The sequence below is a fragment of the Monodelphis domestica genome, chromosome 3 (assembly GCF_027887165.1).
Source record: "Monodelphis domestica isolate mMonDom1 chromosome 3, mMonDom1.pri, whole genome shotgun sequence".
In the NCBI taxonomy this organism is placed as follows: domain Eukaryota; kingdom Metazoa; phylum Chordata; class Mammalia; order Didelphimorphia; family Didelphidae; genus Monodelphis; species Monodelphis domestica.
In genome coordinates this window covers 102,769,578-102,786,798 of record NC_077229.1, presented here as the reverse complement: position 1 = coordinate 102,786,798, position 17,221 = coordinate 102,769,578, and the positions used below count along the sequence as shown (strand labels likewise).

Here is a 17,221-nt window from a genome sequence, read left to right as displayed (position 1 = left end):
GGGCTGATGGAATCCAGCAAGAGTAGGAGGGAGGCAGAGGGACTCACACTGGTTACTTTCCTCTTGATGTTCTCTAGGAGCTGTTCCTGGCCTCGGATAAAGAATGGGTGCTGAAACTCGGTGTCATCTCGCTCCGGCTTTACCAGGCCACCTTGTTCAATGTGGACAACTTTCCGAAAACCATCTGTATCATAAGAAAGAGAGGAAGAGAAACAAATGTCTGGGGCATCTATGCATCCCTTTCCATGCCATGGAGGAAGTAGAAACCAGCGCAAGAGCCTTCGGCACTTAACAAAGGCCCCTGGCCAGTGATGGGGAGGGAGGCCCGGCTGCATCAGTGTCCTTTCCATATTGTACACAAGGCTTCAGATAGGTCTGACTAGGATGGGGATGAGGCACAGAAAGGCTATTGCCCTAGGGAAGGCCTGGGCCTCTCCTACTGCAGTTAACATTTACCTTTGTTTTCTTGGCTTCTGCATTACATTGCTGACTCATATCATTATTCAGTTCATTAAAATCCTCAGATATTTTTCAGATGAGATGTTACTTATCCACATACATCTATCTTGTACTTATGAAGTTGAGTTTTGAGCCTAAGTATTAATACTTTATGTTTATCCTTATTAAATTTCATCTTATTAGATCTGGCCCAATGTTCTTGCTTGTCAAAATATTTTTGAATCCTAACTCTACCATTCAGGATTAGCTAGAAAATCTTTCCAGACTTTCTCCTCTCTCTGTCTAAGTCCTATTTAGCCTTCAGGCTCAGGCTTAGGTTGTAACTTCTCCCTCAAATTCTTGACAACTCCAGATCTTGTTGATGTCCCTATCCTATAAAGAATATGATCTGTATTCCTACATTTAAGACATGGAGCCTTTTTTTTTAAACCTTATCGTCTATCTTATTATCAACCCCAATACAGAACTAGGTAATCAGGTTAAATGACTTGCCCAGGGTAATACAGCTAGGAATTGTCTTGAGATCAGGCCTTTTTGACTCTAGGCCTAGCTCTCTATCTAGCTAATGTCCTAAGACATGTTATCTTAAGTAAAACTTAAAACAAAAAAAACCACCACCCCCCACCCCCAAAAAACCCCTTTACCTTCTGTATTAAAATCAATACTGTGTATTGGTTCCAAGGCAGAAGAATGGTAGGAGTCTACAATGGAAGTTAAGTGACTTGCCCAGGGTCACACAGCTAAGAAGTATCTGAGGCCACATTTGAACCCAGGATCTTCTGTCTCTAGGCCTGGTTCGCTATACACTGGGCCACCCAGCTGCAATGTTAAGTAAAACTTAAGAAATGTTTGTGGTACTAACACTTCTGTTCTACAAATGACTGACTGTTGTGTGAAGTGTGACTCTTGAGTTTCTGAAGGCTGTGCAAGCAAAGCATCAATCTGGAAAAGCTTAGTATCAAAAGGTCCTGGCAACAGACTCTGCTGATCAAGGATTAACTAAACTAAGAGTGGAGTAGACTGAAAGCTATATGATGAATCCTTTGACCACAGCACTTAAGAAACAAAAATAAAAACTGGTCCGTAAGCCTATGCTGTCCCCTTCTGTTTCTACTGTGATGATGGCAGAGAAGAGGGTTGAGTGCTATCACTTCTCATTTCTGCCCTCTTTATGAACATAAATGCATATTCAGTAACCACTGAACTGACACACTATTATAAAGAAGATAATCATATTAATACTTGTATTAAACATGTATGGTAATAAACAAAAAACAAAAGGAAGTTGCAGCCAAATGGAAGACTAGCTCAAAGATTCTGCCTGGGGAGCAAAGGAGCTGGTTTTGTTATATATCTAAAGGCAACAGAAAACATGTCATGGGACACCTGGCCATCATATCTTGTAGTACTCATGATGAACCTGAGCAAAAAGATCACAATGAAGATATTTGCTTTTTGTGGCAATTTGTTTATAAGATGTTGAGGAATTCTGAGAAGATGCTGACAAGCTCTTCCCAAGTCAACCTCAGTTTTGTTTGATGCTCTTAATGTGAAGGAAGACAGTGGAATTCCTAGTCTGCACACTGACACCTCTTATATATACCATTCTTCATGGTAATTGCTGTACCTCCTTTTCCCTTCAGAAAGAATATTATCTCATCTATGTTGCTTATGTTCAGTCTCCTGAGCTCACCTACTCCTTAAGGTAAAATTATTCAAGCCAATTATATAACATAAGACAAAGTCCCAAGCCAAGATGCCAGTGTTTTCTTTCCAGTTCTTCTGAGAGAGTATTAAAAAACCTAAACCCTAAATCAACACAGAAGGGTGGGCAGTGTGGCTCGGTGACGAGGCAATATCCTGCTTGCTGGTGTACTTCTTTGATATGTGGGCCTGAAACATTTTCTAGGAGGGAAGATGACATTTATTTTTTGAAAATTTTATTTAATTAGTCAATTTAGAACATTTTCCCTTGGTTACAAGAATCATATTTTTTCCCTCCCTTCCCACCACCCCTTTCCGTAGCCTATGCACAATTCCACTGGGTTTTACATGTGTCCTTGATCAAGACCTATTTCCATGTTGTTGATGTTTGCACTAGGATGTTCATTTAGAATCTACATCCCCAATCAGGTCTCCATCAACCCATGTGATCAAGCCGTTGTTTTTCTTCTGTGTTTCTACTCCCACAGTTTTTTCTCTGAATGTGGATAGTGTGAAGATGACTAATTTAGATTGGGTCAGCTATAATAAATTGGCCTGTCACTGTGGGGCTAGTGGGAATGGGGACTCAAGACCTCAACTAGAAGTTGATCCTCAACATCTTTTTGATGTAGTCACTATTGATCAGTTGATCCATCAGGCTAATTAATAAGTGAGGAAAGAAACACCAAAAAATGTGTTGGAAAATACACTTCAGAGCTGAGAAACGAAAATGGCCAAAAGTTTCTAGACTATTTGACGTTTTATACCTACATATCACAAATACTTTATTTCAAACTAGAGTCAGAAAGTGTTGGTCCCGGTGGGCATCAAATATTGCAAAAAACAAAACTGACTATAACTTAAACAGGAAACTGGTTAGTGATGTGGGAATCAAACAGGAATAAACTCTCTGTTACAGTCAGAACAATGATGAGATACAACAAGGGTCAAAATCAACAAGTTAGAAGAAAGGTCAAAGGTGAGAAGATGACACTGGGAATGTAGCTACGGCTTCAACTTGATCTATTCAAATGAGCTTTGACACTGTGTAGAGAGAAATGGAAGATAAAATGTTGATCCTAAGTATTGCCATTTCCTTTTAGAGTTAAACAGTTGCCACAAGGAAGTGGCCAAAAACAGTCTGAAAATGCCTTAGTCAGCAAATGTCAAACAGATAGACATGCCAGTTAAGGACAACACAAATTTAAAATACAAAGTTAGTTGGAAACTATGATGGAAGAGGACAGTAGATTACATGCAATAGCTTTTTATAGAATAGTGCAAGTGAAAATAAGTCTACAGAAAACTTGGCTTGGGAATCAATGAATCATAATCAAAGAACACTAATAGACAAAGTTGGCAGGAGCACAATAGACAAAACGAAACAAATTTGTCAAAATTTTCATACTGTTCTATTTTCATAATCTCTGTCAAAAGAACCATCACAAATGGATACTAAAACTTTAGTCTTCAGTGTTATGAATCAGACATGGCATTTAGAAAGGTGAAGTCTAGCTGGGTCCTTCTACTGGGGAGACTGATGCTGGTGGATTGCTTGAGTCCAAGAGTTCTAAGCTGTAATTGGCCTAAAGCCCAACAAGTATCAATAAGGTGAGCCCCACAAAGGCTGAATGAAGGTCTCCAAGCTACTTAAGGATAGATCAATTGGCCCAGGTGAGAAAAATGAAGCAGGTTATAGCTTTTAAGTCCATCACTATTGGGATATGGCCCATGAGAGGCCACTGTAATTGCAAGCTGGGAAAAATAGGGACAATTCAGTCCTATTACTTACTCACTCCCCTCCCCCCCCCAAAAAAAAAGGGCAAAGAAAAGGAAAGGAAAAGAAAAGCCAGGAAGAGTGAAAGGATCAGAACAGGTATATACCATAGAAATCTATGCTGGATACTATATAAACTTGAAAGCATAAATTATCAAATTAAAATTTTGTTTTCAGAATCTCAATCACCTACTACCTTTCCCCAATTGAGATAGCAAGAAAAACAAAAACTCTTACAAGTACATATAGTCAAACAAAACAAATTCTCACGTTGGCCATGCCCCTCCAAATATAATCTATCTATACTCTGAGTTCACGGCTTTTCTATCAGGAGGCGGATAGCATGTTTCCTCTGGAGTTCAGGGACACATTTATAAGAAGTTTTAGAAAGGCTAAACAAAAGAATGACAAAATAAATCAGAGATGACTTTAATATCCCCAAAGGCAACTGAGATAAAAATAGTTACTAGTGAAACATCACAGGGAATACACAGAAACCAAAACCCCCACAAAAGCCTTTGGCATAGCAAGATCCAAATATGGCCTTAAAAGCTCTCTCTCAACAAGGATTTCTCAAGTATATGTTAAAATCACACAAGATTTCTTGAAAAATGTTCCTCTGATTATCAACATCAATGATCAACACCAACAACCATAAAACAGGGAGATATCTTTTTTTCCAAAAGTAACAATGTGAGGATATTTTCTTTAAACCCTCACTGTCTGTCTTAGAATCAATACTGTGTATTGGTTCCAAGGCTTCAGAAGAACAGTAAGGGCTCGGTAATGGGGTTTAAGTGACTTGCTCAGGGTCACACTGCTAGGAAGTGTCTGAGGCCACTTTTGAACAGGACCTCCCATCTCTAGGTTTGGTTCTCAATCCATTGAGCCACCTAACTCCTCTGGTTGAGGATATTTAAAATAAAGTCCAGATGGAAAAGATTTTTAAAAATATACAGTAAGGACCTTGGGATGGTCCAGCTTATGGATGATACTGTACAGACTTCATCAAATCCCAGAGAGAACATATAGGGAGGAGTTTCCTCAATGAGAACTGTGATCTTAAAGAGACTGACTCAAATTCAGGAAAAACTAAATGGCTGAAAAAAATGCCTTCTACCTAGACCATGATACCAGTTTAATGGTCAGTCCACTGACAAAGTTCATTAATACATATATTTGTTCCAGGTGCTACAGATGAATAATGAGCAGGATCTATAACTGGAGAAGGCAGTGATTTGAGAACTCATGCTGGGCTTTTTATGATCCCACAATTATAAGCTAGGGCTGGGGTCAGAAACACCTGAATTCAAATCCTGCCCCAGACACTTAGTAACTATATGACCCTAGGTAAATCACTTAATCTTTGTCTGCCTCAGTTTCCTGTAAAATGAGGTTAATAATAAATAGTATCTATCTTAAAGGGTTGTTGTGAAGATTAAATGAGAGAATATTTGTAAAGCACACAGTGTAGTGTCTGGTACATGTAGGTGCTTAATAAATACTTATTTCTTTATTTCCTATTATTTTGTGTGAAGACCCACTTTCAATACAAATATTCTCTTAGCAATTCTGAATATTAGAACTTTCTATCTCTAAGGAACCAAAGTTTTGCATTATTCAAAGGGCACCAGAGAACCTCTATTAGAAGCAAATGAGCTGGTAGGACAATTGTATTCAAGAAGCAAATTAAAGCCCACCCTGAGGGAGCTGTGTGTTCCAAGGAGCTGGATCATCTGTGTGACAAGAACAAGGGATGGCTGATGGCACAGGTCACATGTTCCACTGGTCCTCACAAGTCTCTGATGTGTTGGTGCTGTGCTATCCCTGCAGGGTTAATCTATGCTTTGCTGAGAAGGCCTGGATGGACCATGAGCTGCTGGGAAGACTCACATGAGCAAAATTGCAGGACCCCTGAAAACAGTGCTGAAGGCACAGAACTTCATCTTAGAGACTGCTGCCAGAATCACAGTATTTTAGCACTGGAAGTGACCTGAGAAATCACCCAGGCAAGTCTTTCTTTTGACAGAGAATCCCTCACCTAGAGGCGTTCAAGAAGTTATCCTTAGCCAGTTGGTCAGTAGGAGCAGGGCCAGAACCAGAAGCTGCCCTGGACAGGCCTCTTTCTTCTTCACAACACTGTGCTAGCCTTGTGCCCCAATGGGACTGTAAGCTCTAGCAACCTGGTCCTCCATGGAGTCTAGAGCCTCCATCTCCCCCACTTCCCTTCCTCTTCCAGCTCTATCCTTCTGGCCTGTCCTCTTTGTGGTGGCTTGGGCCTGGCTGCTACCCTTAGGAGAATGGATTACTCACACATATTGAGTTGCCGAACGAAGCTGGCCATGTTGTTGTGCTTGAAGTACTTTGGCAGCACCTCCTTGGCAAACTGGCCTTGGTCAAAAACATGGAAGCTATTCCCACTCTGTGGAGAAATAAAGCAGAGGGGAGTTAGTGATGGCTATGAGACAGGGCATAGGATGTTTCCTTGTCTTTAATTTTCCTTCCCTCCCTCAGACTGCCCTAGGGACAATTGGAGGTATGTATGTCTAGGAGCCTGAGAAAGAAATAATTCACTAGTATCTTCTCTGTAACATTGACAGAGTAAAGCAGGATCACAAACCCCATAACAGCCAGACTAAAAGCAAAGGGCTAGGAGAAAGTTCAGTTAAAAGGCAAGTCCATGTATTGTTTGAAAACAGTTTTTAGTCAGAAATGTTCTATCTGGCATGACCCCCATGAATCTATTGCTCTCTCTTGAGACTGCTCCAGTTCTATTCTGAACCATTCTGGTTCTTTTCCAGCTAAAGGCCTCTCATACACAGTGCTGTGATGGACCCCATTGCTCACTGACTGTAAGCACCCAAATGGACCATACCATTAATCAAACTGAAAGCCATAGGTCACCTCACAGCCTACAACTCAATTACTCATGGCATGTAGGCCATGACTGGCAGTAAACTTTGGAAAGCCTAGAAAAGAATGAAGGTTATTTTCAGACTCTTGCAGAAAGCTTGGTGGGCTCCTGGGAGGCAGCTTAGAGTAGTGGGCCTAGAGTCAGGAAGACCTTAGTTCAGATCTAGCACAAGCTAGTTCCTTCCTTCCTTTCTCCTTCCTGTCAGGCTAACACATTTTAGGCAATTAAATGCTTGCTTTTAACACTAGGTTTCCCTCCTCTGGGAAATGGACCTCTCCTTTTCCTTAGGCTTTTTCTTTTCCAGAGCACTGTCCTTGGAGACAAACTGCCTCTGAAAATGAGATTTGTATTTCAACTATTTGGGAGGAAAAACAATGACAATGTTTTGGGGAATAAAAGGTAGATACTTTTCTGATACACGAAGTAGAAAGTAAATAATATCAAACATCACAATGTCTATAACACTTGGCCGGAACATTTTCTTTTTGGCAAAGCCTCAGAAGGTAAATGGGGCACAATTTATAACTTAAATTTTCTTTCACAAGCAAGGCTTGTCCTAGCTCCATTTTCCCCCTCTGTCAGGCAGGCTGCTGACCATTCCCTAGTTACATGGCAATAACTCAAAACCATAAGCTTCTAGCTCACAAGTAAGAAATGATTCCCTGGTACCACTCATGAAAAAACCACATTCTCCTTGGATTTCCAAGCAACAAACAAAAGACATTTATTTATTAAGACCTTTCATACTATGTTTTAGGCACTGGTGAGTATAAATACAGATAAAAATAAATGTGAGGCAGTCCTTGCCTTCAAGAAATTTTTAATGTATTAGGGGACATTATCAAATAGATTAGGATGGCTTTTTGTAGAAGGTAGACCTGGAGTCTTGAAGCAAACAGAAGGTTCTAGGGATGGAGACAAGGAGGAAAAGAATGCTGGGTCTGCTGAAAGCCACAGAAGTATTGTTTGGTAGGGGGTGGAGGTGTGTGTGTAAAATACAAGAGAGGGAATAAGACATCAATGGTTCTGAATAACAGATTGGAGCCCAATTGTGAAGTGTATGAAATTCCAAACAGAGGAGTTTGTATTTTATTTATATTTTTGTATTTATTCAGGGCATTTCAGAAAGCCATTCCAACCTTCTAGGCAGGATGACATAGCTAAAGCTGTGCTTTAGGGTACCAATTGGGGAGCTGTGTGGAGGATGGATTAAAAAGATAAGGCTGAGGGCTGGGAGACCAAAGATAAGGTTGTTGTGACACCTCTGGGAGAGGATGAAAGCTTGTTTGGGGTGGCTGTGGAAAGAAAAAAAGAGGACGAAACCAAGAAATGTTGGAGACTCAATCTAGGACACTTGACAACTGACTGAATATGGAGACTGAGGGTGAAGAATTAAGGATGACTTAGGTTGTACATCAGAGTGACTAGAAGAATGGGGAACTTGAGAGAAATAGAGAAGTTGGGAGAAAATGATTTGTTTTCTGGACATTTGGAGATGTTGACAGATCATTTAGAGGGATATGTCAAGCAGGCAGTTGGAGATACAGGGCCTGAGCTCAGGAGTGATGAGGTTACTGGGAGAGAGAATAGAGAGAGGGCCCAGAACAGAATCTTGGGATCCACTTATGTATAAGGGACAAAATATGTACAACGAACCTGCAAAAGTGATTGACAAAAGTTTCAATTGAGAGGAAGATGTCTGAGAAAAGACCATTGAATTTAGAATGAAAAGATCACTGATGACTTTGGAGAAGGGTAGTTTAAATGAACCTGATTTCATTGGTATGGATATTCTCTCCAAAGGTAGAGTAAACCATGCCTTCCTTCTGCATCTGAACATAACAATGCCAAGTCCCTTTAAACTACGTTATCTTTTATTTTTGCTACAGGACCTGCCCATCTCTTATTTCTGGCATTCATCTCTCATATAACACTTCTTATACATTAAAATATGGCATAGCTTATTTATGCCAATCATTTATCTCTCTCTCCACTGTTCTTTGGCTCATCCTCAATTTTGATTCTTGGCAGATATGGTACTCTATTATTTGACATTAGGTGGAAGAATATATTAGTAGAATAGTGGCATGAAAAAAGTGGTTTTAAGAAGTCTGGGACTATTGAAAGTATACAATTTCCTAAGCCCCATTCAGTTCACTTTATTCTAACTTTTCAACAGTGACTGAGGTCACTGTGTCTATTTTTACTGCTTGGACAAGACACATGTACAAATGGATCAACTAGATATCATAATCAGGAGTGGACACTTCAAACACTTCATTTTTCTTACCTGAATTGATAAGCTGAACTTATTTTGAACGCCTATATTCTCAGACATCAATAAAGCCAGGTCCTTATTGTTGTGTGAACAATTAATTCCCCCCAAATGGTGACATCATTTGAATCTGCATAGCACATTTCCATTGGATTGGAACCAATGATCATATTTTACATAATTACAACTTCAAATAGTGTGAATTCAAATATATGATATTACTATGGGTGATTCATCACTTGTACTAATTAGGACCTAACCTAAGAGGATCATTGAATAAATTCTTGTGTGTCTGGTGAGGAATCTTATATGATCTTTAACACAGGGAATGGAAAACATCTTGTTTAGAATGTCTAAGCCTGTATTTTCCTCTACCAAATAAAATGATTTTTTTGGTAGTCAACTAACAGTGGGATCTTGTATTCTCTGAATCGTTCAAATATGTGGTGTAAAGACCTGGTCTGTTGGAGATTATAATTTATAAGAATGTGCCTAACGTCTCCATATTTTCATTAAGGATACCCTTAAATATATTGATTATTCTTAAAGATCCTGTAGAGATGTCAAGCAAAGTATACAGGGAGTTTGTATACTGCTACCCTCTTGATTGCCTGACCCCTCAGCAGTAATGCAGTCAGTGGTTTTGCCTACCCTTATTTGTTACTGCTTCTCTTTCAGATAATTTAAGAATTTATCTTTTTAAAAAGATCTTTTCAAATTATGAGGCATGTCTCTATGGGAGGAAGGTACGAAACTCTCTTGGGATGGTAGCATGAAATAAGACAAAATAATCTGGCATTTCCCAGGACATTTCAATGAAAATAAATTTAAAAATCAAAGTCCGGGCAGCTAGGTGACTTAGTAAATAGAGTCAGGCCTAGAGATAGGAAGACCTAGCTTCAATATGTCCCAGCTATGTGACCCTGGGCAAGTCAATTAATTTCAAATGCCTAGCATTTACTGCTCTTTTGTCTTGGAACCAATACTTAATATTGATTCTTTGTTTTATTTTAAATCCTTACTCTCCATCTTAGAATCAATCTGTGCAATGATTCTAAGGCAGAAGAGTAAGGGCCAGGCAATGGGGGTTAAGTGACTTGCCCAGGGTCATACAGCTAGGAAGTGTCCGAGGTCAAATTTCAACTCAGGACCTCCCGTCTCTGGGCCCGGCTCTCAAAACACTGAGCAACCCAGCTGCCTTCCACCCCTCCCTCCACCCCCCCCCCCCCCATATTGATTCTAAGACAGAAGGTAAGAGTTTAAAAAATAAAATCAGTCAACAAAAGAGACTCATGTGCTGACTTTACTCTGCTACAGCACATCAAACATCTAACAAGGCACGTCCAAAAAAAGGTCACACATGAATCAGCCTGTGTCAAATTTCAATGCCAGGGGATCTGCCACTGCCACTGATCATACATTTATGATATAAGTGAGTTAGACTGCTCTGCTAACTGCAATTGACAAAGTTAAACAGGCTTAATGTGGTAAAAATGCCAAATTTATTATATTTCTCAATGTAATTCATTTTGGTAGCACAATATAAAAAGGTAGCACCCAAAATAATTTGCAACTTAAAAAAAACTGATATAGCCCAAGAATTATAATTAACATATTTTCAACAGTTGGTCACATTTTTTACCGTCTATACATTTTATTAGTGAAATAATAACTCTCATGATGAATAAATTCACAATTGTTTTGAAGAGAAAGATCTTCCAGGGCAGCCGAAACTAGAAGGAACCCCCCCCCCCCGCCCCCAATAAGGGATAGTATAAGCAGTTGGAAATATTGGTGTTTTCTATAACTACTGATATGGTTGAAATGATGCAAAGCAGCTCTGAATAGTTCTACCTGCTGATATAGTGGGAAGGACAACTGTCCATCTATCTGAAAATCTTTGCAATCAATTAACTGGGAAACCAAAAATTTCATATTTTACAATATGAATAGATGAAGAAACAGATAAGAATTATACTTATAAACACATACTTAAAATATACTTATAAGTAAACAATATTATAAATGACTTTAGGGAAGATTTGTTATTTTTCAATGCAACATTAGAAGAAAATTTCATTGTAATTGAAAATTTTAATGAAAATGAGAGAACTCTCTTAGTGATGGAGCTATGTTGCTATAAAACGTGTCTCTGTGTAATCTGGCTATGTTGCATGCTTCACAATTACTTGTATTGAGAAATAAAAAAAGAGCTCCATATAGTTTTTCAGGTTATAAGAGTAATCAATTTTATAAAAATATTTCACCACAAGACTTTGTAAAATTATGTGACAATACTGGGATAGGGAGATGAGAGTGCTTGCTTCTATATAATTGCTGAAAAAGTTGGCTTTCTCATGCTAAAATAATTCAAAGGTATTTGAACTGAAAGAATTTGCCATTTTTATTACTTATAAAGAAAATTTATTTTATTAAAAAAAAATTCTTCCTGAAACTAGTATTTTTATTTTGATGGCTACTTCTGTAAAACTGAGAATTCTTATGCTGATCCAGAAAGCATTTATGAAGAAGTTAGAGCTACAGAAAATAAATTTATTAAGTATTTGATGTGCAATAAAAATGCAAATAACGATGCCTCGCACTTATGTAGTGTTTGAAAAATGCTTAAAAAAAACTATTTCAATATATTTTGCAAGATAATAGGTGTATAACCAGATTGCCAACACTGGGAGCAGGGAAAGAAGGATCATATAACTTTAGAAAACTTTATTATTGCATGTTATTGGTAAAATATCTTTATAATTAAAAAAAATCCCAAACTCACAACTATTATTTCAACACTACTAACAACTCTGTGAGGTAGGTGCTTTTATTACTCCCATTTTACAAATGGAGGCAGATAGAAGTTAAGTGATTTTCTTGGGGTTATACAACTACTAAATGTCTAAGGTTTAATTTGAACTTAGGTTTTCCTTACTCTGGTCACAATGTCAAAAGCATTTCTCATTTTAAAGAGCTATGCATTTCTAAATATGAATGGAATAAGAAACCAATTTACTATGAACAAATAGAATGCATCTGGTTGGTCAAAGAGGACTTGGAGTATATTGAAAACCATGTGGCCCTGAAAATCGAAGTGGCAGGAAATGAGAATAAAGCATGAAGGAATTTTGTAGAAGATGGAGAGCCAGGAAGAGGTTCAAATCTTCTTAACTGTTTGACCCTGGGCAGGTCACTTAATCTAGGAAGAAGAAAAAGAATAATCCAAACCCACTACGCCAGTAAGTAAAGAGCTCTTTGGCTTATCAAAGTAAAATTTTTATTATCATTTGCAATATTTTATTTGTGAGACAGTTTTCTTCTATTGCTGTCATACAGACAAAATAGCAATCCCAATTAGTGGTAAAAAAATAATTATGAGTAGCACCATTATCATGACAAAATTTCAACCAAACAAGCTCACTCATACATTATATTGTTATGGCCATGTTTATAAATTATAGATATGAAAATAATAAAAGGATTTTTTCCAATGAATCTGTATACACTGTATTTTTATATTCTCATAGCCTAATATTCCTAATTTTATTTGAATAGGATGAGCTAAGAAAATTGTTTTTATAGATTATCATATGAAAAGTGTTGAGGAGGGACAGTTTTTAAAAAAGAGGGTAGTTTACATCACATGCAGTTTGGAAACTATTGACATTAAACCACATATACATTTTCATATATTTGATTGGGTCCAGTTCTTTCTTTTCTTAAATTGCCATTTCTGCTTCTTCACATCAAAGATTGATCAAATCCAAATGTGATGGCTTTATATCTTTTTCATATTTATCATTGAAGCATCAGGTTTAATCAAATGCTCTCTGAATGATCTAGTTAAAGTCGTAAGCCACACTTTTGAAAATCTTGCTTTTCTTAGAATTCCTTCTTAGTCTTATAAAGTGAAAAAATCTTCCACCTTTATCCTCCATAAGATTTTGCAAATGAGTTTATATCCTAAATTGGTCTGGACTTTGCCCTTAGATGTCTTAGAGGTCAAGTTTCTAGTGGATGAAGTGGTTTACAGGATCTTTTGGTCTCTTTTTGTGGCAACTGCTTTATAATGATTATTGTCATTGGGAAACTGTGGGAGTCCATGATGATGTCTGTATTTACCTGTTTCTCACTTTTTAAGAGTCAAAAGACTGCCTAGATAGATGATCTGGTACAAGCTGTTTTAGTGGTACACTACATTGTCTCATCTCAGTTTTCTAATTTTGTGCTAAATTGTATCTTTGTTATAATAAACTGACAGTGTGATTATCCAGATGATTTATTTAAAATTTTCATTTTTGTTAGGAACATAAAAATCAACCATGAATATTTCAATAAAAATTAAAGAACATTGTATATTAAGTGGCAAACCTATTGATGTGGATTAAATATAATAAGATATTAACAAAGCTGCCTTCTCTGTCTGTGTAACCTGAACTTTTCTTTTTCTTCCCCCCTGTGTATTTCAATAATGCTTTTTTCCTGCCTGGCTACAACAGCCACTGTCCTGAGAGATAGCCCATTAAGTGATGAGACTGGTGCCTCCATATTTGCTGCAGCTCCTACCTTTCCATGGTAAGCAAAGATATTATTAAGGACCTGGAAAAGAAAATTCTCCATTTCTACAAGGACCTACAAAGAAAGTCTTTTAGCATTTTGTCAAATAGTTCAACTTCAGACACCATGTGGTTTTCTCAATTAGAATGACATGAGATAGATGAGGTGCTTCCTACTTTTCTAGGCATCTGAGCCACCACAGGTATTTTCAATTTGACACCTTCCCTATGTGTTTGTCTATCTCAGGCTGTCTCGCTTTTAAAACCTGTAACCCTGTGCAGGGTGCAATCCTGTGTATAAGTAAATACTTATAGCTGTTAAGAAAAGCCTCAGTTTTATGTATAATGTTCTATTTTACTGTGTATGTGGAAATGCTTGCTTTAGTGAATGTTTGTAAGGTGAAGAAAAATAGGAAAAACAAAGAAATTTAGCACTTGAAAAGTCTTTTCATTCATTCATTTTCATTTTTGGGGTGTCTCTTTCATTACCTACCAGTTTGTTCCTCACCTATGAGAAAGAAGCTTGTTGTTCAGTCATGTCCAACTCTGTGACTCCATGGACCATAGTACATTAGACCGTTCCATCCTCCACTATCCCCTGAAGTCAGTCCAAGCTCAAGTTTGTTGTTTCCATGACACTATCTATCCATCTTATCTTGTGTCTGTTTCCTTCTTTTGCCTTCAATCTTTTCTAACATTAAGGTCTTTCCCAATGAGTCCTGTCTCCTCATTATGCAGTCAGTATTTAAACTTCAGTTTCAGTATATGTCCTTTCAATTAATAGTCTGAATTAATTTCTTTAAATCAACTGATTTGATCTTCTGTTTAAGGGACTTCCAAAAAGTCTTCTCCAGCACCACAATAAGAAAGAATCAATTCCACTGCATTCGGCTTTCCTTATAATCCAACACTTACAGCCATACTAGAAAAACAAAACTTTGACTTTTGTTGGCAAGAAAGAAGCAAGTCTTCTCAAAAAAGGAGACCAGCAAAAAAAATCAACACATTATATCTGTGAAAACATGTCCCTTTCCACTCCCCTCCAGTGTCTATCTCTTCTTGGCTAAGATATAATAGGAAAGGTGTGTTTCATCATTAGTCTTCTGAAATCATAACTGGTCCTTACATTTATTACAGCTCTAAAGTCTTACAAGGTTGTTTTCTTTCATGTTATTATAGTTATCCCTCTATATGTCTTAATTTTGTTCACTTAACTCTACATCAGTTTATATAAGTTTTTCTGAATCCATTATATTCATCATCTGTTAGGTCAGAATAACTGGTGATTCATTTAGTTATTCCCAATTGACTAGCATCTCTTTTGTTTCCAGTTTTTTTTTTTTTGGCTGTGGTATCCAGTTCTTTCTAGTATTATTCTTGGTCAAAGGACACACATATGAAGTGAGTGACTTTTAGGGATGACTCTAAATTTCTTTCCAGAAAGATTGGACTGATTTTATAACCTCATCAATAGTGCATTTGTTCTCAAGTAGCTCTTCCAACAATTGTCATTTTCCTTTTTTGGTAGTCTTTGACAATCTGATGGGTGTGAGATAGAACCTTAGAGCTGTTTTAATCTGTATTTCTTTAATGGTTAGTAATTTGGAGAATTTTTTCATCTGGCTGTTGATAGCTTATATTTTTAAAAGTGCTTATTTATCTCCTTTGACCAGTTATTTACTGGGGAATGACTCTCCGACAACTGATTAAGAAACCAGTCATTTCCTACTTGGTAGTTTTATTCTGTGATGTTATTTGGTGCTTACCAGGTGCACTACTTCCTGACTTTTCTTGAAGGAGGCCTCTATTTAAGACTGTAAGACTCTGGCCTTTCATTTTTTGATCTTGAGCCATATTTTTCCCAATTCTTTTCACTGTTCTCCACTAGACAGCTTTATGTAGATTTAATTTTGAGGGACTCATAAAATTTCTTATCATCTATGACTGATGTTGGTAATTAAGATATAATCAATCTCCATGGTGGTCTTTTTGTTTATACAAATCATAAGCACTACAAAGCAAAATGACTAAGTATTTTATATTTTCACTTGTTTTTGGTCACGATAAAATCAACCCTGCCAAATTCTTTATTTGCTTCTCCAAGGAAAATCTAACTCATCTTTCCATGATGATGCAACTTCCTTATGCATTCTGGTTTATTTATATGGAGAATTTCAATACTAATATAATTTAGTGAGTGCAATTATATGTTAATTATCAATGGACAAGGATGTAACATTTTGAGAGCCTATATTAAGTGCTTATAGTCTAAAAACTGTGATTCTTAACATTCTTTATCCCTAAGAATGCAGAAATGGAAATGGGTCATAGAAGACTAAAGGTTATTTTGTATTCTGTTTCACGGCCTAAGAATTCATCAGGTTGGTAATGTGTGTCTCTATGCTTAGAGAGGCTGAAGAACAGACATAATCTGTTAGGGTTGGACCTGAAGCCTTTTCAAGGGCAGAACTTGCCAGAGATGATATTCCTTTGGTTTAGACTTCCAGGAAAAGGTTACACCACCATACAATAATAAGGCACCTGAACAAGACTTTACAGTAGAATCTAGTAGGAGACACAAAAACGATATATATATTGCGCAATATAAAAACAGGAAGACATACTACAGTATGAGATAGGATAGGATAATACACAGTATTGATTCCAAGATGGAAGGTAAGGGTTTTAAAATTAAAAAAAAAAATTATTGGATCCTCTGAAAGCGATATTAAAAATATAAATAAATTTAAAAAGCTTGGCCCTATTGAGTGCCAGTTTATCAGGTCCAGAGAAAAGATGGAATTATTTCCAGACATTCTGAAGCCAACAGAAATCTCTCTCCAAGTAAAAAAAAAAATGTTGACAGGGAATACTTATACACTTTAGTATTTTTTATAACCCTAACCAAACCAAAGTCTTACTCTGATACCTCATTGTGGAATACAGGTGACTTTGTGTTTTGAAGAGTATACTAGTGGAATGTAAACTCTGGCAGGTTCTATCATTTTAGAAAGGCTCTAAGTGTGTTCCCAGACTTAGACTTTTTAAGTTAAGCCTTAGTTAAGCAGGAAGAGGCTTATTGCCAATAGGCCATTCAGTAACAAGGACTTTTGTGTCAGCAATCCATGAAACAAAAGAAAACAAAACAAAACAAAACAAAAAAGACCTCAGTCCAATGTGGCCCTCTTCTGTTTCCGCTGTGACAATGGCAGAAGAATGGACAGGCTAAGAAGTCTTTAGATTGTCCATATACTTTAACATGGCTATTCATATTATAAATGTGAGACCCTTATCCAGTGACTAAGAAGACATCATATACTTCTAGAGGAAGTAAACTACACTTACCTTGAACTTTTTGCTATATATGAAACCAGAAAGAAATTGAAGCTAAAGGGAAGAGGGGCTTGTAAGTTTTCCTTGTGGAAGCAATGAAAGGAACTGAGGGGAGTGGAGGGCTGAAGAAAGCTAGATGGCTTAGGGGAGAGCTCCAGGCCTTGAGTGGAGAGGACCTAGGTTCAAAATGTGGCCTCAGG

The 17,221-nt window shown here is 37.4% G+C and overlaps 1 protein-coding gene across 17 annotated transcripts in view; it reads right to left on the bottom strand.

Moving 5' to 3' along the window:
- HSF1 (heat shock transcription factor 1) overlaps nt 1-17,221 on the bottom strand; it is a 67,595-nt gene that overhangs the window by 33,048 nt on the left and 17,326 nt on the right. For all 17 annotated transcript variants that reach the window (XR_008917164.1, XR_008917163.1, XR_008917165.1 and 14 more), the window contains exons 2-3: nt 6,254-6,362; nt 48-184 (exon numbers count right to left, since the gene is read on the bottom strand). Coding sequence is in view for 14 of the 17 variants with exons in the window: in XM_056820717.1 (XP_056676695.1) it covers nt 48-184; nt 6,254-6,362 (246 nt within the window). In the remaining 3 variants the exon portion in view is untranslated. The remainder of the gene's footprint in view (nt 1-47; nt 185-6,253; nt 6,363-17,221) is intronic.